General features: G+C 38.2%; 6 protein-coding genes, 1 non-coding gene and 1 pseudogene across 9 annotated transcripts; 3 read left to right on the top strand and 5 right to left on the bottom strand.

The window, feature by feature from the left end:
- The first annotated feature begins 167 nt into the window (after positions 1-167).
- LOC103321795 (subtilisin-like protease SBT4.3) lies at positions 168-4,055 on the top strand (annotated as a pseudogene). The gene is made up of 10 exons (XR_016127159.1): positions 168-411; positions 614-705; positions 800-894; positions 987-1,233; positions 1,775-2,264; positions 2,362-2,456; positions 2,544-2,768; positions 2,849-2,960; positions 3,038-3,248; positions 3,339-4,055. The product of XR_016127159.1 is annotated as a subtilisin-like protease SBT4.3 (transcript).
- Positions 4,056-4,591: 536 nt separating this feature from the next.
- On the top strand, positions 4,592-6,818 carry LOC103321784 (Pentatricopeptide repeat (PPR) superfamily protein). Its single transcript, XM_008223621.3, has 2 exons — positions 4,592-5,144; positions 6,042-6,818. The coding sequence occupies exons 1-2, from the start codon at positions 4,767-4,769 to the stop codon at positions 6,432-6,434; spliced, it is 771 nt and encodes a 256-aa protein (XP_008221843.1). The 5' UTR covers positions 4,592-4,766; the 3' UTR covers positions 6,435-6,818.
- Positions 6,819-7,602: 784 nt separating this feature from the next.
- Positions 7,603-8,179, bottom strand: LOC148921405 (uncharacterized). The gene is made up of 2 exons (XM_089048775.1): positions 8,066-8,179; positions 7,603-7,851 (listed from the first exon to the last, which is right to left on the bottom strand). The coding sequence occupies exons 1-2, from the start codon at positions 8,177-8,179 to the stop codon at positions 7,603-7,605; spliced, it is 363 nt and encodes a 120-aa protein (XP_088904901.1).
- Positions 8,180-10,066: 1,887 nt separating this feature from the next.
- LOC103321768 (uncharacterized) lies at positions 10,067-12,842 on the top strand. 2 transcript variants are annotated; one of them, XM_008223610.3, is made up of 6 exons: positions 10,067-10,655; positions 11,304-11,391; positions 11,827-11,993; positions 12,120-12,195; positions 12,295-12,357; positions 12,483-12,842. In XM_008223610.3, exons 1-5 carry the CDS (start codon positions 10,530-10,532, stop codon positions 12,309-12,311), a joined length of 474 nt encoding a protein of 157 aa, XP_008221832.1. In that variant the 5' UTR covers positions 10,067-10,529; the 3' UTR covers positions 12,312-12,357; positions 12,483-12,842. The 2 variants fall into 2 exon arrangements, with proteins under 2 accessions (XP_008221832.1, XP_008221825.1); XM_008223603.2 differs by having other exon boundaries at positions 10,154-10,655; positions 11,304-11,400.
- A 1,092-nt stretch (positions 12,843-13,934) lies between these two features.
- LOC103321757 (UDP-Glycosyltransferase superfamily protein) lies at positions 13,935-15,544 on the bottom strand. The gene has a single exon (XM_008223590.3). The coding sequence runs from the start codon at positions 15,542-15,544 to the stop codon at positions 14,084-14,086; it is 1,461 nt and encodes a 486-aa protein (XP_008221812.1). The 3' UTR covers positions 13,935-14,083.
- On the bottom strand, positions 15,510-16,470 carry LOC103321748 (uncharacterized). The gene has a single exon (XM_008223579.3). It carries the CDS (start codon positions 16,468-16,470, stop codon positions 15,904-15,906), a length of 567 nt encoding a protein of 188 aa, XP_008221801.1. The 3' UTR covers positions 15,510-15,903.
- A 293-nt stretch (positions 16,471-16,763) lies between these two features.
- Positions 16,764-16,835, bottom strand: TRNAD-GUC (transfer RNA aspartic acid (anticodon GUC)). The gene has a single exon. It is a non-coding gene; the product is annotated as a tRNA-Asp (tRNA).
- Positions 16,836-17,516: 681 nt separating this feature from the next.
- LOC103321737 (universal stress protein PHOS34-like) lies at positions 17,517-18,682 on the bottom strand. Its single transcript, XM_008223568.2, has 4 exons — positions 18,400-18,682; positions 18,194-18,303; positions 17,944-18,062; positions 17,517-17,863 (listed from the first exon to the last, which is right to left on the bottom strand). Exons 1-4 carry the CDS (start codon positions 18,575-18,577, stop codon positions 17,782-17,784), a joined length of 489 nt encoding a protein of 162 aa, XP_008221790.2. The 5' UTR covers positions 18,578-18,682; the 3' UTR covers positions 17,517-17,781.
- Positions 18,683-20,493: the final 1,811 nt, after the last annotated feature.

The raw sequence follows: 20,493 nt of genomic DNA, 5'->3' as shown, positions 1-20,493 counted from the left end.
TGGAACTTGCAAAGAATTCTGATACCATATTAGACAGTCACTCCACCCACACACTCTGTCCAAAAGATTAAGCTAATGAACAGCAAGGACTTTAGAATATTAGCAGCGAGACTTCATCCTCATCCCAATTTGTTTACACTTATAGAAGGTACATGGCATTCTATGAATTTAGAATTGTTGTTTAGGAATGAATTGTGTAAGTTAGCTGCAATACCAAATACTTTTAAAAGGAAGGAGGCAAATCCTGGATGCTTAGTGGAGATGGCCAGTATAAAGTCCTCTTCACCTTGCCCACAAAGTGTTTGAGAAATTGACAATGGCTAAGCATAGAGCTCTTCTGTTTTATCATGCCTTCATATTCTCATCCTCACTCTGAGTTTATTTTGCAAAGCAACTTCTGAGGATAGAAAGGTAAGAGTCATCTTTGTTGTAAAACAGTAGTCTTCTCTTTTGCTTGATGGCTAGGAAGATTAAAACTATGCTATTCAATCTGCCATTTATAACAAATAAATTAGAAATTTCTTCTTAATGGGAACTCCCTCATCAGTGCCAATTATTTTTAGTTTTATTTTTATTTTTCTTCTTGAGTGTGAATACAGTCATGCTGATGCAGGTGTATATTGTGTACTTGGGATCACTTCCTGATTGGGTTTTCTCACCATCTTCTCACCACCTTAGTATTCTACAGAGAGTTGTTCAGGAAAAGTATGAAGTCTGAGTGATTTTTTAGGTTACCTCTTTATTTTTCCATTTAAGTTATAAGATAGTTTTTTATTCTTGTTTCTCTTAATCTCTATAGTGGTTCTGCTGAAAATTTGTTGGTAAGAAGTTACAAAAGGAGTTTCAATGGATTTGCTGCCAAGCTCACTGACCAGGAAAAAGAAAAACTTTCTAGTGAGTGCTTGGCGACGCTTTCTTATGCCCTTGGAAAAGAGTAATATGGTTTGGTTTGAGAATTTATCTCGTTTATAAACTGTGCATTGCAGATATGAACGAAGTGGTCTCTGTCTTTCCAAGCAGACCATTGCAACTTCAAACAACAAGATCTTGGGACTTTATGGGTTTCAATGAGAAAGTCAAGCGAAATGCCGGTGTTGAGGGTGATATTATTGTTGGTGTGATTGACAGTGGAATTTGGCCGGAGTCAGATAGCTTTAAAGATGAAGGTTTTGGTCCTCCTCCAAAGAAGTGGAAAGGTGCTTGTGAAGGCGGCAAAAATTTCACTTGCAACAAGTATGTTTCCTCAGTATTCATCATTCTAGTGATAGAAGTTGCTAGTAATAAGTAATCTCTAGTTGGAGATCCATTATGTCAATTGTTATGAAAGAAACCTGCACAAATCACATAGCTTAACTAGCCAAGAAATTAGAACAGAGAAAAAGGGAAATATCACACATATTTACACAGTTTAGAAAATTTCTTTACAACAGTGGGAGAGACCTGAAAATCTCACCCTTTTCCGCTTTTGCACTCTTGAGTTCTGGCACTCTTTAAGAAAACCACAATTTGCAGTCACTCTCACCCATATTGAACCTCTCTTAACTCTTGGTGTTGGTCCTCTTTGACCACACTCTCTATGGTGTTGGCACCCTTCAACATAGGCACGTTCTTGGTGTTTCAATGCTCTTGTGAAAAAATTATACAACCGCACTATTCATGTGAAAGCATGGCAACTTAATACTTTGGGTTCAGACTACTAAATCACTGAAATCAATGCCAGAATGTATAAACTACTAAGGTTTTATTAACAATGAAAAAAATGTTCTTTTTACAGCAAGGTCATTGGAGCACGATATTACTTAACAGAGTCAGCAAGGGATGAATGGGGTCATGGAACCCATACTGCCTCAACAGCAGCAGGGAATGCTGTAAAGGATGTAAGCTTTTATGGACTAGCACAAGGAACTGCAAGAGGAGGTGTTCCCGCTGCAAGAATTGCAGTGTATAAAGTGTGCTCCCGTGAAAAATCGTGCAGTGCACACAATACCTTGGGTGCTTTTGATGATGCTATTGCTGATGGAGTTGACATTATTACAATTTCAGTTTCATTTACTGCTATAAGAGATTTCGACGAGGACCCTATTGCAATTGGTGCTTTTCATGCAATGGAGAAAGGGATACTAACATCAAACTCTGCCGGTAACAATGGTCCTTCAGGTGCTACTGTGTCAAGTGTAGCTCCATGGATGCTTACAGTTGCAGCAAGTAGCATGGACCGTCGGATTATTGACAAGGTTGTTCTTGGAGATGGAAGGACACTAGTTGTACGTACAATTGACTTCCTCCTCAAAACAAAATATTTAAAGATAAACTTGTATATTTCATATATTATGTACTTTTCAATGGTGTTCACACAAACAGGGGAACTCTGTCAACACTTTCGCATTAAATGGAACAAGCTTTCCTCTGATACATGGAAAAGATGTTTCAAGGAACTGCACAGAAAAAAGTGCCGGGTAATTCTTGTACCCCTGTCCTTTTTTGACTGTGAAATTTATGAAGGAAATAACAAGATGCTAGAGTACTGACTTGTTGCATTGCAGAAGTTGTGAACAAGGTTGCCTGGACAGTGATCTGGTGAAGGGGAAGATTGTATTATGTGATCGATACACTAGTGGAGTTTCTGAGGCCTACAAAGTTGGTGCACTGGGTTCAATTTTAACCAATTACATCAATATTGATGATGCTTCTTTTGTTCTCCCATTACCTGCGTCAACTTTAAACAACACAGAGTATAATGAGGTCATGTCCTACATGAACTCCACCAGGTATAGATTCTTTTGGATACTGATAGGCAATTGTCTCATGATGATTATTTTCATTAAAGGATTGAATGCCTCTCTTGTAGAGATCCTCAAGCGAACATATTAAAAAGTGAAGCCATAAAAGATCTGGTTGCACCTATTGTTGCCTCCTTGTCTGCTCGTGGACCGAATCTCATTTTACCTGATATTATCAAGGTTCATGTTTCTGATCACTTACAGATATTTTACATGTTCGTAGAGATCTATAACATTTAAGCTCCTATGTGTTTCAGCCAGATATAAGTGCCCCAGGGGTAGAAATTTTGGCTGCATATTCGCCTAATGCTTCTATCTCAATTCCGCAAGACATGAGGCGTGTTAAATACAACATAATGACTGGAACCTCCATGGCTTGCCCCCACGCCACTGCTGTAGCTGCATATGTTAAAACCTTCCACCCTGATTGGTCTCCTGCAGCCATCAAATCATCTATTATGACTACTGGTATGGTCTTCATAACAGATATTCCTTCAATAGTATTATTTTGAACTTTAAAAGTATGATACTACTACCAAACCTTTTCTATGCTTGTAGCTTGGCCCATGAATGAGACCAACAGCAACATTTCCAGTGGTGAATTTGCTTATGGATCCGGACATATCAATCCTGTAAAAGCAATAGACCCTGGGCTTGTGTATGAAGCGTCTAAAGAAGACTACGTAAAGTTGCTATGCATGAAATATGAAGAAAGCATCGTTAGGCTTATATCAGGAGACAACAGCAGTTGCCCTACAGGTTCTGAAAAAGGATCTCCAGTGGATCTTAATTACCCTTCAATGGGAGCTAAAGTTGCAGCAGTGGAACCTTTTACGGTAAAATTTCACAGAACAGTTAAAAATGTTGGCCTTGCAAACTCCACTTACAGGGCCATTATGTCTCCTAATGCCAAAGTTGACATCAAGGTGGTGCCAGAAGTTATTTCCTTCGCGTCCTTGAACGAGGAGAAGACTTTTGACGTAACGGTTGCTGGAAGTGGTTTGCCATATGAATTGCGAGTTTCTGCTTCACTGGTTTGGTCTGATGGTACTCATAGTGTTAGAAGTCCAATTGTTGTGTACACAGTACCTAGAATAATGAGTAAAGATACCTAACATTTCCAAATGCGTTAGTATGCCTTTTAAAGAGGCTTCATCCAGCTTACTGGGAAGAAAATACGATGCTTAAAGATTCCTTGTCATTGCCCGCTTTAAGTTTTTTTTTTCCTTCTTGTTTTAGTATTCAACAATAGACAAGCATGGAAATCTTCAGTTATATGTGCTTTTCCTGTTGTCTTTCTCACTATGAGCTTATTATTGTGCAAAGACACTGATGAAGAAAGAAAGTAGAATATAGAAAATGCCTTGCACCAAAACAAAATGCCATTTAAATGTTGGCCTAGCAAAGTCCACTTAAATGACCAACATTTTCCCAAATTCCAGATTGATCCTTAATTTCCTTCAGTCTTTGAATGAGGAGAACAGGTTGGATTAGTGAACGCTAATTGCTAGTTTTTAAGTTCACTAGTTACTGCTTTAATTGCAAAAGTGGATTAGACCAGGCCAGGGCAGTGAGCCCTGTTCTCTTGCATGAAATTCGAATCCTTCTTCCCATGGATTAGAGTAATTTAGATTGTTCGCTTGTATTAAAAAAGGTTTCTACTTTAATTGACATTAGTTTTACAATAAATTGCACTAAAGCAAAAAAAAAAAAAAAACATTACTGTTAAGGTCTGCGCAAGCACAATGTGTGGTACTTCCTTGAAAACCCAGCAAGTGTTTTTTAAATTTAGGTTTTAAAAAAAAACTCAATTCAGTTCTGAAATCCAATTATACCCTTCACTCATGAGAGCTCCTCTCATCTTCGACTGTTAAGCTAAAGCCCTACGCCTAAACCCCTCTCTGTAGAACTAGGAGTAGTTTCTCATCTGCCAAACAAAGCCTTATCAATCTCATTGATCAACTCGTCTCTTTCATCATACTTCTAATGGCGACTCGTGCATTTTCAAGATCAAAGTTCGCAATTTTCTCCTCAATACTCCTTCGTGGCCTAAAAAGAACAACCACCGAAGAGACCCCACTGCTTCGAAAATTCAGAATTCCAGAATCAGAAATCGAGTCGTGGAAACCCATTTGTGGGTTTAGGCTATACCACGATGGGAGGCCGAGAGGACCGCTTTGGAGGGGCAAGAAGCTGATTGGCAAAGAAGCGCTTTATGTGATATCGGGTTTGAAGCGGTTCAAGGATGACGATGAGAAGCTTGGCAAGTTTATAAAGAACCATGTTTTGAGACTCTTGAAGATGGATTTGATTGCTGTTCTCACTGAGCTTGAGCGTCAAGAAGAGGTCAATTTGGCAATTCAGGTACTCCTTTCTGTGCTTAAATCTAGTGTCTTTTTGCATTTGCTCTTCTGGGTTGTTCTGAAATTTTCATTCTTGGGTATATAACCTGTGGTATGTAAATCCACTTAAGTATTGCTAGTATAGAATTGTTGTGGAAAGGATCTCAGTGGGTGCTCGTTATGTGTTTGATTAAATGCCCAAAAGTAATGTGCGCTCTTGGACACCTTGAATATGCTTAGCTAATGTTTAACAGTTTAAGAAGCATTATCACTTTTCTGTTCCCGATGTAAGCCACTTCGTCAACTTAGCTTTAGTATTAGTTTTGCTGGGTTGTATTTCTGTGAGCAATGCAAGCTCGTGGTGTGTGGTAAAGTTGGATTGGAGAGGGTCCTTTTTTAGGCCAATTCCATCTTTGTCATATGGATAAATCGGCCTTAACCTTTCACTTGTAGTTATAGATGTTAAGATAGCTTTTTGGATTTGGAAATAGCTAGTAATTGTTAAATGTTGTTGAAATCTCATTCTCAAGATTACCATTTGAACAATGACTCAGAGAAGACCACATTGCCATATGAAAGTGAGAAACAAGAGTAGTTTGTGTTCACATTTTGGGTTTATTATTTCCTTCAAGCGCTCAGGTTCAACCCAAACTCTTTCCCATGCACAGATGCTGTTTTCATTTTAATTGTTTCTCAGAATACAAATTATAGCATGCTGTGGTTTGCAGACTTGTTTCTCAGAACGCATGAGAAAAAAATGGATTTAGCTCATTATTTCGAATGCAATTCCTTCTAGATTTCCACCATTGTGATTTTTGTTTCAATTGACTGTTCAACTTTTGTTTAAATTGACTATTTAGTTTTATTTTTGTTTCTCCAATTTTTGATTGGGCTTACAAGCCACTCAATTAATTTTCAGGTGTTTAATGTGATTCGAAAGCAAGATTGGTACAATCCTGATGTCTATCTGTATAAAGACTTAATCATTTCATTAGCAAGATCTAAGAAAATGGATGATGTTATGCTGCTGTGGGACAGCATGAAAAAGGAGGATTTATTCCCTGATTCTCAAACATATACAGAAGTTATTAGGGGTTTTTTGAGCTCTGGTTCTCCTGCCGATGCAATGAACATATATGAAGACATGAAGAACTCTCCAGATCCACCAGAGGAGCTACCATTCCGTATTTTGTTGAAGGGGCTTCTACCACACCCCCTTTTGAGAAACAGAGTCAAGCAAGACTTTGAGGAGCTCTTTCCTGAACAGCATGTGTATGATCCTCCGGAAGAGATATTTGGTGTGCGCTGCTGAGGCTTGCAATCTGTGCTTGATGCCTTCTTTGTAGAAGAACTTAGCATGCACCACACATAATCCCAATTGAAGTTTATTTGGTTCCAGGGCTTCAATTCATTTCTCACTTTATTGGAGGAGGTTGGAACGTAAAATTGCTATTCTTCTTTAGAGCATCGAAGTTCGGAGCTCTTGAAACGTAACTTGTCATGTGCTGCAAAATGTTCTTCTAGCCATGTGAACTGTTAGATCTGCCTGTGTCGCCGTGGATGAGCATGTACATTAACTGATATGAGTGAAGGTGAATTTTGTACCCTGTATATCTTGGCACAGCCAATGTCTAGGGAAGCTTAAGACGCCCTCGGGATTTTTAGGTGGTGAAGCACTGTTGCTTTACTGTGCAAAGACCAAATTTAGCGAGGTAGACAATGGAATCGTGAAAGTTTAAATGCTCAAATACTATGGTATAAACCGGTGGTTTGGTTTTGCCTCCGGTTTTGACTGCAAGAAACCGTTTGGCCCCCAAAAAACAAGCACAAATATTTCTCAGGCCAAAGAAAAACCTGTATTATGGTTTTCGTTGCCAATGCCACCCAAAACGGTTCGGGTTTAAACTGCAAGATATTAAATTTTCCTGTAAAAGTAGTTTGCTAAAAGATACACAATGTCCTCGCTCTTTTGCACTCAAATTCACATTCCCCTTTCTGCAGTTTAGGAGGGTGTATTGAATTGAGATTTTAATGGATTATTTTGAAGCTCAAAAGTACAGTGGTATTCAATTATGATTTTTAAGTAATCAATAAAAATTCGGTGGTATTCAATTAGGATTTTTAAATAATCAATGCAAGTCAGTGGTATTCAATTAGACTTTTAAAAGATAAGAAAAAGTAATTCAAAAACTTACTGATTTTAATGTATTTCATTAAATTGTGTATTGTGTGAGATTTTTGAGTGTATAACACAAACAACAAATCACATAAGAAATCTCACCCTCCTATGCCTGATTCTTGTATATGCTCTCATACACTTTTTTTTCCATTTTTTTTTTATGCTTTCTACTGTGCAAAAAGATATAAATATAAAAACAAAAAACAAAAAACTCTTCAGCTGGTGGGCTCGTGTGTCTCTCAATTGGTTTCCCCTCCTATCTGGGTAGCGGTGGCATTGGTCCCCTCCTATCTCGTTAACTTCATGGGTTTGCTATTATGAGAGTGTTGATTTCCATGGAGCAAGATATGTGCCTGCGGTGCCTTGATCTCACCAACTTCCCCACCACATTCCCTCGTGACCGGACTTCAAACATCAGCATCATCGGAACACCTCCACTGTTATCAGAGACTGCTAAGCTTGCCCCAGCCCCGTATAAAGGAACCTTGATCCCTTGGAGGTTCACAGTCACATTCCGGTAGCTCTTTCTTGGTTGATAGTATTTCTTCAACTGCCATTATTTGCAACCAAATAAGAAAAAGCTGAACCTAAACCTAAACGTAAACCTTATAAGAAAGAACTGAAAGTAGCTTCTTAAATCACACACCAAGGGATAACTCTGATTTACAATAAAAGAAAAGAAAAAGCAAATGTGAGCAGCCAGTCAAGCTCACTTGGATGAGTTTCTTATTGGCATTGCATCATCATAAATCCAATAATCTTACCTGGCCAGTTGCAACTGCAATCTCTGAATACATAAGGTTAATTGGTGTTGAGCTCACATGAATACCAAAAAATGTAGCAGGGTTGTGCACACTCATCTTCACTGAACAATTCATTGTCAGCATCTTTGAAAGCACACCAGTTGTGTCTGATCCTTCCCCGAAATAAAAATTAAGCACAGCCAAGCTCTAAAGAAAAAACTTAAATTGAAGATCATTTGAAATATAAATACCAATAGAAAGTGAAACAAGAACAAAAGCTTTTTTATTTATTTATGTATTCATTCTGGTCATGTGTGGTTATGTTGGGAGTTACATAGTTGATGTCAGTGTACTTCCCTTGGACTAACATTTGATGGTTATTGTGCCACTATCTTTATATTAACCCTAAAAATTGAGAATATGTATCCTAAAAATTGGGCAAATTCCTTCAAGTTATGTATAGGTGAATGATGATGAGTGATAGAGTTGAAACTTGTATAGAAATATAAGTAAAATCATATAATTGTAATCTATCAAAATCATAAGTAAAATCCTAAGTGAATTAAATCATAAGTAAAATCATGTAATTGCAATCTATTAAAATCATGAGTAAAATCATATAATTACAAATCCGGCCAAAATTCATTACATTAAAATTATGTAATTACAATTTGTTAAAATCTCAATTGAATACACCCCCCTTAGAGTAGTTTAGACTATCAACTGTATTTCTTGCACTCAAATTTATATTTCACTTTCTGCAGTTTAGAGTAGTTTAGACTATCACCTGTATATAATTGAAAAAAATTAAATGACTAATCAGATTTTTTTATATATATGAATCCTAGGTGAACTCCACCAACTTACCAAAAGGTTAACTCCACCGACTTACCAAAAGGTGCACACGTCTTTTGATTCTTTTATTGAAAGTAGATGCTGGAATGAGAATAATTCCTACTTCTTTCCCTTTCTATTCAAAGTAACTAAACATGTCAAAAACCACTACTCTTCTTTTGCTCTTAGTTTCAGTTACTTTTTAAATTATTATTGTAGTGTTTTTTATTCCATTTTTTTTTTATAACTATTATTGTGTAGTTAGTAGGGGTTAATTTGTTTATGTTTAAAGAATTTATTTATTTATTTATTTATGACTTTAGTGTTGGCTTTACAGTAGTAATAAAAAGTTGATGGATAGTGTCGCTTAATCCTGCATTGTACATTCCAAATAGTAAGGACCAAAAGCAAGGGTAAAATTTGCTGAAGAAATCCAAAGGACCTACAAGCTTTTTAATCAAACCTATTCAATTTCAAACCAATAATTGTACCACCTCTGTCGTAAGCATCCCACTTAATCCAAAGAGAACCCACTTCAAACCAAATCCACAATCAAACAAAACTAAAATTTCATCTACAATCATGTTCACATAATTCTGCCCTTCTATTCATCACATCTCATGCCTTTCGAATATTTTTCCTATGTCGACGTATCTCAATTTTACGAGAAAAAAACTTCCCTGTCACCGGTTGTATACAACTAGAGATATTACGCATATCATTTTCTCATTCTTCACCAGCTATGGTCCTACATTGAGGAGTGGTGGGTAATAATACATTGATATTAAAAGGAAGAGAATGTTGGACCAAGCACTACTTGAAGCACATCCGACAGAGGAAACCTTATCTTTTTATCCTCTTGGTGGGATCAGAAGCTTTAACATTCATTTCTCTTTCCCTCTCACCTTAGTCTTCAACTTATATATCCCACAAAAATCAATCACACAATAGGCCATTGGCTAGGGAGATGAAGTAGAAGTCTATGTATAGGCATGAGAGGTAGAGAGAGATGAGATGAAGATACTCCAAATTATGAGTGCATTATATCAACACGGAAAATACACGGATGGTGTCTTTAGCTCAAGTGGTAAAAGAGAATTCAGAGTTACGAATTAGAATTGGGATATGTTAAAGGTTCGATACCCTTCGATATAACCATAAAATATAAAGATACGATCTCAATCTATTCAATCATCCATCTACGAAAAACGTGGCAGTCCCCAGTTAGTCCATGTGGAGCCCACGTGGCACTTATCCGTTATGTGTGTAGGGAAAAGATGATTGTATTGTATCAAAGCGTACAGGAATATCTGAGGAAACCACAAGGGAAGTTCCAAATCTTTGATGGGAAAAGGGAAATAAATGTTGTTTGCATGAAAATAGAAAGGGTGTGTGTTTTATATTGGTGATGGTGTCACATGGGCGGGCGCTACCTGCAGTGCCGTCTTTTGTAGAACTACCAATATAAATTTGGCTTCAGATAGTGTGTGATCTTCATCACGTGCTCTGCTTTTCTAGTTTCTTCCTCCGCAAAATCTTATCTGCTTTGCTTTGTTTCATCAACTGGGTTTTTCTTTTGAACTGCTTTTTTGGAGAGTACTTTTGTTTGGAGTGGCCTTTTGAGTTGACTCAGAGAAAGAAGGGAAGTAAAATGGACAGTGCTAAGAAGCAGGGCAGCGCAGCTTCCTCATTGACTGCTGATCTCTTTGGTGTCAAGGAGCCACCACCCAAGTCGTCTACTGGGATTTTTGCATCTATTTTTCCACCTCCATCTCAGGTATATCTGATTCTACTGAATTCATATTTATGCTGTCTGCTTGTTCTGCATAGCATAAGTGGCTTCTGCCAGGAAGCTGCTTTTAAAAGCAGAGAAATTGGGTGAAGATGAATTTGGCTTTTACTTGGGTTTCTTTTTGTGGTTGCATATGCCGCTTATAATTTTTATGATAAACTTTTGTGAACTATATAATAGAGAATTGAAAATTCTTTAAAAAGGAAAAGTAAATTCTTGCTCAGAAGTACCAAACGCGGGGGAAGAAAGTTATTATGGGTTGGTCAAGTTCCTTGAAGTTGCAGTGAAGTGTTTCATGTTGTGGCCAAGCGTTCCCTGCTTGTTCTTGAACCGGAGGCTGGAGACGGATTCTTTAACGGAATTCTATCGAGAAAATAGCCCAAAAAGAAAGAACAATTTGTTCCTCATAGTTCTTACATAGCAGTTTTCTTCATGGATTCTATTTGTCTAGGAAAATATAATACAACATAGAGAATAGACAAGTCTTCTGAGACTGAGATTAGTGGAAGTGGGTAGAAAGATGAGTGTCCTTGAAAATGGTTTGTGCAGTGAAGTATCCGGATCACTTAGAAACATAGACTTTTACTTTTTGGATTTGTCTTCCTGTATCTGACTTATTTATCCTGATTTTAGGTGGTAGGAAGGAACTCTTCAAGCTCTGAGCTGACGGAATATTGGCAAAAACAGTCCTTGGGAAATCATGCATGGAACACCAAGCAAGGTAGTCCAGGTTTGTATCAAGCTGAATTGCTAATTTAGCTTCATTATTTTTCTCTTCTTATTCTGTGTTTATATTCACCCATGTCTCAAGGTTTCTTGACAAAGACCCTCTTTTAATTTTGATAATTTATGCTGTATTAATATAATTTCTTACAATTTACTTCTTTTCTTTTTGAAGTGGAAAATGACCATTTTGATGTATTGTTCCTAACTGAGAAGAAAGCTTGTTTAACTAGCAACCACGCTACTTTGAGTGGGGTTTAAGTTCTTAGAACTTTTTCATTTAATCAACTGCTACAACTAGCTTCCATGGTCATCAGATTCCCTGCATTCTCTACCATTATCATATGCTTCTTTTGTAATTCTCAAGAACCTCTTAAATGTTGGATGCTGAAAGCTTATTGCCTCGACCTTTGCGTTTTCTTAAACAATATAGCTATAAGTAGCGAAGGTGCACGCTATAGCTTACCCAACAAGGACCGCAGTTCAGTTCTTCAGGAAGAAAGAGCAGAACCATGTTATCTAAGTTCATCTATTTACTATGGTGGGCAAGAGGTGTATTCCCAGTCCCCAAGTACCCATGCCTCTGGATCCTACCCTATAGTGAGTCTTGATAAGTTGATCATCAACATAATACATAGACTGCTGTGATATTGATAGTATCAGCATGATTAACTGATAAAAATGATGTGAGAAACTGATTCTGTTCCTTACTTACGATTGAATTAGTTCAAGAAAGATGGGGGAGAAGATGATCCAAATGGAAGCAATTCGAACAGTGCTGCCCGAGGAAATTGGTGGCAAGGTATTTCTATTACAGATGACATTAATAGTAAGTTGGTAGCATATGGAGTGATGTTGTAGAGTTGATCAGTCCCTGAACTTCTGACTTGTGTTTTTGCAGGTTCGCTGTATTATTAGGACATTTCCTTGCCTGGCCGTATGAATTCTTCATCTATTATTCAAGGTATATTCACTTTTATATCCATTTCTCCAAATGGATTGCTCTTTTTATTTTGACATCTTATTTCAATCAGAATGTCTTTTAGCATCGGCTCATGTAAGCAGACCTTATGTACTTTCATTTTGCAGGTATTCATGAGGCTTAGGTTTTTTAAGTATGGAAGAAGTGTAATATAAATAAGTGGCTGATGTGGGCATTGGTTGCAAAAAATGCTGAGCAGCAAGTGCAAAGCTTTTATGTCGGTATGGTCAACTGTTTCTTTGGAGTTTTACCAAGAAGTTCTGAGTTTCCAAAATGTTGAGTTCTTATTACTCACCACTGGACTATGTTTCTATATTGAGTTTAAAAGTTTTTTTTTTTTCTGTTAAATTAAAGCCTGCGAGTTCTGTTAAATTAAAGCCTGCGATGTCTCGCAGGCTAATGGTACGAGCTTCCTGGTCTTCTATTATGAACATATATGCTTGAAGTGACTCTGGTTTCTTATGCAATGTGTTTTCTCAGTATGATAGGTTTAGGGATTATGGTGTTTTGCTAAGACATGCTGCCCTTGAAAGACTAATTGCATCTCCATTAGATTAGAAGTTTTCGTAGTTGCTGGTCAAGCAAAACTCACACTTTTTCTTTCCTTCAAGAGAGTAGGAGGATACATGGAATTTGAGCAGAGAACAAAAAAAATGTCATAAAGAACCTGCACACTAGCTATCCTTGGCCAATCAGCCAATTTAATGCATATGGAAATTGTCAAAGATACTTACAGGTTCAATACAGATTGGATCTTCAGCCCTGTCTGGCCTTTTCTCCATATGGTGGTTTTTTTGTTAGAACAGCTTGATTCTAACGCCGAAAATCCAGTGACAAGCCTCTAGTTCATCTTCAAGAAAAGTTTTCTACACTAGCTGGTTTTCTGAACTTTCACAATGTTGTAGTCTGATGCCATAATCATCCTTGAGGACTAGAGATATATGAATGATCTGCTAATTAAGTTAGGCCCCGTTTGGTATTGCTTTTTTTGGCCAAAAACCTGCATCACTTTAAAGTTAAGCAGTTTAAGGTGTTTGGTAAAAATAAAATATCTCGATTATTTTTAAAGCGTGGCCTTTTGACATTTTTAAAAGCGGCTCAGGTTCTTTTAAAGCTTTCAAGCAGTGAACTTTAGTGAATTTTTAATTCCCAAAATACCATCATTCATTTTTAAAATGACACCACCACCACCACCACATCCTTCTCGTCATCATCCTCCGCCACCACCACCACAACCACCACCTCCTCTACCACCTCCACCTCCACCTCCACCTCCACCACCACCACCACCGCAGTCTCCTCCAAAACCTCCACATCCACAACCAACACCACAACCACCACCATGCTGCCACTACCACCACCACCACCACCTCCATAATCGTCATCCCCACTACCACCACCATCACCACTACCACAACCACCAACTCCACCTTCATCACCACCACTACTTCCACTCCATCACTACCATTACCACCATATGATTAGTACATAACACTTACATCATGTTTATTTTAGTCATTATTCGCAGTTACAACAATTTTATATTAAAATTTCCCAAATGGTTTTGACACTGCTTTTTATACTAACATCACTTTAAAAATATTGTTTACCAAACATGGAGCTGCTTTACTTTACAGCTCATTATTTTCAAAATACAGCAGAATCAACTTTTTAAAAAGTGACAGCAATCCCAAACTGGGCCTTAGTGTCATGGAATCTGATATTGACAATAGTTGTCCCCTCTGTTCTCATCATTGGATATGCAAAGGAAAAGCCTTTCATAAGCAGCAGCCATTTTGGTAGCAGTGAACAATTGCAAACCTCTCTGCCTTGCTGCCTGGCCTTTCTGCTTTAAGTCTCCTCTGCCATCTTTCCAAACTCTATAGAGGGTCGTCTTTAGTGAAGTTATTGTTGGTGAAAATGTATATCCCACTTCTGTGCCAACAACCACAGAACCTGTAATGCTGGCAACCCTTGTTGCCATTACTGGCTTCCCGGAGAGCATTGCTTCTAACGAAGTTTGATCCAATCCCTGAGCGCGTAGAGTCGGGTTCGCAAAAATATCAACTGCGTTATAGAACTCAGCAAGCTGAGCTCGTTCCAGTGGGCCCAAAACAAGTACATTAGTTCCAAGATCTCTGTACCTAGCACCCCAAGGACCATTACCAGCAACCAGAACCACAATACTTTGCCGAAATGCTTCATTTTCCTTGAACATTTGTTTCAAAGCCTCAAACATCAAGGGGTGCCCTTTGTCCTTTACCAACCTTCCAGACATTCCCAAAACCAGCGTCCTGGATTCAGGTACCCCAAATTTTTTCTTGAAGTCATTCCCCTTGGCAATGTCTGGCTTGAAAATATCCTCATCGACACCATTAAGAATAATGTGAACACGATCATCCGGGAGCATGTAAATCCTCTTGAGTACATCTCCAACATGGTCACTGGTAGCAACATGGTGAGCATAACTGGGGAAAAACCTCACCTCTTCAATAACTTTCATGATTTTTTCAGTCAATGCAGATCCCTGTGGTTCTTCGGGGCTGCGCAAAAGTTCTTGTATGATGTCAGAATGGATAGTCTCATATGCAATCCCATGCCAAGTAACAGCCAGGTTTGTCTGGTTACGCGATAGAGTATGCAAGAGGCCGACACTTTCAGTGTGGATCACATCAAAAGGCCTTCCTGTTGAGTTTTGAGTTTGAAACAGCTTCCAAACCAGAGCTTGGTCCAGATACCCAGCAGCAGTTGGTTTTGAGAGGTGAAAATACAAATTGCTTATTGGGTACCTTGGGAAGGAGGAATTTGAAGAAGAAGTGGTAAAGATGTGAAGCTCATGACCCTTTTTGGCAAGTGCAAGGTGGAGGGTCAAGGCATGCCTTTCAAGCCCTCCTGCTTCAGATCTATGAGGCCATTTCCTGACAAACAGAGCAATTTTAAGAAGCTTCGGAGGCGGTTTTGAGGAAAAAGCAAGCTGATTCCATGCAGAAGGGAATGCAAGGAGGTCATTGATTTGGTTTTGCTTCAGCTCCATTTTTTGGTATAGAGAGTAGCCTGGACCATAGTAATGGCGCCAGTAAATGAATGAGATAAATGACCACACACAGAACACCGAGATGATGCAGCAAACACGGTGAAAGTTCAACACAGTAACTGCATCCTTCGCCATTGAAGAAGTATACTAAAGTAAAATTTGCAACCATACAAAGTGTACAACAACAACAAAAAGAAAGAACAAATCTTTGAGAACTCTTTTCCTCTGTTTCTGATTCAAATGGCATCTGCACATGGCCACCGACAAGACTAAATGTACAAGAGAAGCAGATCCTATACAAATTGGCAATCTCGATAGATTATTTATGAAGAAATACGAACCTTGTCACAGAAGCAACATCCATTGACTTCATAAATTCATTTTGGTCTACCCGACAACCCAAATTTCAAGCCTTAATCAATTCATATATGAACAATTTGTCTCTACAGATAAAAATATAAATTCAATTTCCCTTTTCATGGATTTATACTTTTCTATCGAGTAAAAGCGTGTAGCACAAGAAACACATAGATGACGAGGGCCAGAGGAACCAAAGTCACCAGAGGACCAATTGCAGCCAAAGTGTAGAAATTCCCACAATCCAACCTCCCCAATTTGATCTGAACCAAATCCACCAGAGCCATCATCAAAAACCCACACCCCAAAACCGACCCGAAAGCCGAAACCAACGTCCCGACCCGCAAAGCGACCCGGTTCAAATGACCCATGTTGGTGCCACGGACGTGGTAGCCGTAGCCACCGTCGTGGCCGGCGGCTCGGCTGATCTTGATGGCTTGCTTGAGAGCGAGGGCGACGAGGCTGGAGAAGAGGAAGGAGCTGAAGGAGTACACGTGGAAAGCAATGAGACCCTCTGCTGAGTCGGCCCCGGCGGCGCAAGCCTTGTCGGAGCCGATAAGCATGGAGGCGGGGTCGGTGGTGGGGTACCAATTGAGGCCGACGAAGATCGCGAAGGAGAAGAGTGAATTGACGTTAACGATGCCGTCTAAGGCCATTATGTGTATGCGCGTCGTGGGCGTTAGACGGCGTGAGACGTCGGACATTTCCGTCTTCGCGGTTTTTGCGGCGGCGGTGGAAATGAAAACGGAGAAATCATGTTTTTTGCAATGTTTTCTCCGTTTTTGAAGAAATAATGGGACGTTGGGTTGTTTTGTTTTGTAGCGATATAATGGAAAACGTGGCTTTGAAGCTTGAAATTGGAACCGAGAGTAGCGTGTGTTTTCTCTTTTCTGGGGTAACGTATTTTTTCAGACAAGGAACGAAGGAAGGGGATGAAGCAAAGCCAAAGACGCGAGAGTAGTTCGGGAAAAAAAGGTTTGAAAAAAGCAAAAAATTACGCCGTTGCCGGGGATCGAACCCGGGTCACCCGCGTGACAGGCGGGAATACTTACCACTATACTACAACGACTTGTTGATTGTTTATCAACTTCAGTTTAATTTAACAGTACGATTGGAAGAGAGATCAAGACTTTTTATCTACCTTATAATAGATGGCTCTCATTTCTATTAAAAACATGGTGCTAAATAAATTTTGTCTAGCATTTTTTGTTATAATTGTATCCATTGAACTAGGAGGAATTTACAGTATTTCAGAAGTACATGGCTAATTGTCACTTTGATACATTGCTTTTTTTTTTTTTTGGTGGGTTACTTTTTTCTGGGTTTTGATACATTGCTTTTCGGTACATCTAATGTAGTATCTTATCCTTTTCGCTGGGGCTAGTTTGGCCCAAGCAATGACATCATTTTCCTAATGTTATACGGCTAACTTTTTATAAGATTTAGGTGTCACGCTTGGAAGATTAAATTGATGAGTTTGAATTAAATGAGATAGAGACCCATCATCATTATCTTGATTCAAAAAAGTAGTTAACTAACGTGACTTTTTTTAAATGTTAAGGATGTCCATACAGTAAGAAAAGTGCTCACATTCTTTTTTGAGTATATTTCAACGATTCGAACCGCCTATACTTGAGATCATCATTCAAGAATGAAGCATTATCCATAATAATAAAAAACTTTAAAAATTGGTCATTTAAAATGCGCAAAAAAATCGTAATTTGTTGAGCGAAAGGTTTGGCATGAATAATTCTTTAAAAAAAGGAACTTTATTATTGATTTCAACGATTGTCCTTATTCCACTTCATCAACAGATAGACATAAATAAACTTATTGAATACATCCTTTGGAATTTTGCATATAAAATTAACATGTAGACGGTGGATGTAGCGGTACCACTACCACACTCAACCGCCCTCATATCCATCACATTGATCACAAGTCTCAATCTGACTGATCTAAGCTGAAAGAAACACAACACAAGTTATGTTTATTGTACAATATTTCTTAATTAATTAAGCACTGTGATCCTTGACAATGGTGACGGCGCAGGTTGCATTTGCCATAACGTAGCTGGACACACTTCCCAGCAGCACCCTAAATTCAACAAAGCACAAATACTTAATACTAACCATATCATTGAGTGTTTGAAATTGATGTATTGGCTGTAAATATACCTTTGGATGGAACCAAGGCCCCTGCTTCCAAGGACCAAGCAGTCGAGCTTTAGATCTTCGACAGCCCCACAAAGTTTCTCTCTCGCATCACCCCAGTAAAGCTTTGCCACCACCGTCACCTAGAATCAATTCACACAAATTCAGTATACAAAACGTACTAAAATGTTCTCTCGTCAAACAGTCTGATAAGTTATCGTGTCAAATTATCATCAATCAAAATTGCTGATCGATTGACAGTCTGATAACATACATGTTTCTGCCTGTGTGCAGTGTCAAGCAAGTCCAAGACCTCCGGATCGACCTCGACTTCATAGTTCTCCATCACCGCTTTTTGACGGAACTCCGCCAATGGAATCAGAGCTGCATACATACACATTCCAAGCTGAAAAAAATCCAAACACATCATCCAGAACATATAATAAAGCTTAGTAAATTAATAAGATGATGTATAAGTACGTGATCCGGTGGTGGACCAAAGAAGGTTGCGGCTCTCATCGCCCTGAGAGGGCTTGACATGGATAGCATACAAGGTGTCACCCTTTTCATAAGCCAGATTATTGATAGCCCATTTCAGAGCAATCTTGCTTCCCCTTGAGAAATCGACGGCCACCCCTATGTTTCTATCTCTTGTCATCTCGATGAATTATAAAAGTAGAAAATAAAAAACAAGTGCTCTGAGCCCTGAGGAATATGATAGAAGAAGCTAGGAGATAGATCTGAGCGTTGAACTTTCGGTGGGGCTTTGAATTTTATTTAAAGTCACGGGTTTTTTTTATTTTTTTATTTATGACATAATGATCTGCTATTCTCTGGTCTAGGACTGGTTGGTGGTGCGGAAATACTCTTACTTACATAATGATATATATATATATATATATATATATGTGCGCGCGCGTGATTGATCTTCTCCCTAATGAAAGATTAGAGAGGGACGAGTCCAAAGGTTGAATATTGAGTGAGACATCTCAACAAACAGTCCACTGGCTGAACAAATTATACAATTGATGGAGAGAAGACGTATCCTTCTTGCTCTTTTCTACACTAGCTTGATATATTCTTCCCAAGTTTTCTGTTACAACACTGCACTCTATACGTTGCAAACTATTAGAAAAACTCTTTCATATGCGACCGTAACATTGCGGCGTAATGTCAAAGATAAATTACCTTAAACATTTATGGTTATGGTTATTAACAAATGTAAAAAATTCTATAAGAGGTTAAAATATCGATTAGTCTTTGTACGGATACTTGGGTGCTCGGTAATGACAAAAACTTTTAGAATTTGAAATTTTAAAAGTTTCAATCCAATGTATACTCTAACTCTAAATTCTCCAAAAGTAAATTTGTGTTTATTTTTGTTAAATACTATTAGGGTTTTTGTATACATCTTAACTTTAGCATTTACAATATACCAAGTCTAGAAGTAGGGATCATCATTTGGCCCTAAGCCCATTGGTCGAAGTGGGTAGCTCAAGGCATGATGGGTTAAAGTCCGGTCTAGCTTACTCTTGAATTGGATAAGACTTGACCTTAGAATTTGAAACCATCACCTCACTCACGGCCTTGCCCATCTAGGCCCTTTATTTATAAAAATTAAAAAAATTAATCCTAATTGATGCACTCCTTAACCTCATTAATCAAATTAATATAAAATGTAGGATAACTTAATAAACTTTTTATTTTGTTTACACATGTTATAAATTAAGTTAAATTTTTCAATTTTGTTTAAAAATATGTAACAAAAATTTATAAAAGACATTGAACTACAACCAACATCCAAGTGTACTCCCTAACGTTATGTATACTGAATTGAAATAATATAATATGTAGCATAAATTAATAAACTTGTTTTTTTTGGTTTACACATGATATGAATTAAGTTAATATTTTTAATGTTGTCTAAAAATTTGAAAAAAAAAAATATTTTTTTAAAGTGTCCAACTTGTCTAAGCTCATGGGTGGTCAGGCCCACCGAACAGCTAGGTCCGACTTGGGAGCTTCTACAATGAGGAGGTTATTTGAGGAGCCGATCCGACCATCAAAACATTTAAAATATTTAAGTCCCATGATTTCTTTACATTTGTTGATGATGAGATTTGTCCTCAATTAACCTCCTCACTTTAAGCCCTCATTATAGCCTTTTCCGACTTAATGTGATGGCTTGAATTTTGGCATTTCAAACTTTAGTCCGGCCCAAAATTTAAAAAACCTATGAAACCCGACATGAGTCCAAAATGTTCAGCCCAGCCCAGCCCGACCTCCGGTCCAATGACGAACCCTACCTAGAAAGCACCATGGTTTGATAGTGACACCAAAAAGTAAAGGGAGAACTTTAGGCCTTGGTCACGAGAGAGCCCGACTGAGGAACTTATTGGGCTATACATGCAACCTTTGATAGAATGAGAGCTGGACCTAATACATTATATTTGTGCTGCGAATATATGGAGCACTAAATTGCTTTATAGTAGTAGCCCAAGTGGGGCATAACCTGCAGTAATCGTTGACAAAATCACCAAATTTAAAACAAGATTCAGAATCGTATATGCACCA

This window comes from Prunus mume, linkage group LG1 (assembly GCF_029339155.1).
Source record: "Prunus mume cultivar Tortuosa linkage group LG1, ASM2933915v1, whole genome shotgun sequence".
NCBI lineage: Eukaryota > Viridiplantae > Streptophyta > Magnoliopsida > Rosales > Rosaceae > Prunus > Prunus mume.
Note: the sequence above shows the minus strand (reverse complement) of the source record. Positions and strands in the feature narration are given on the sequence as shown.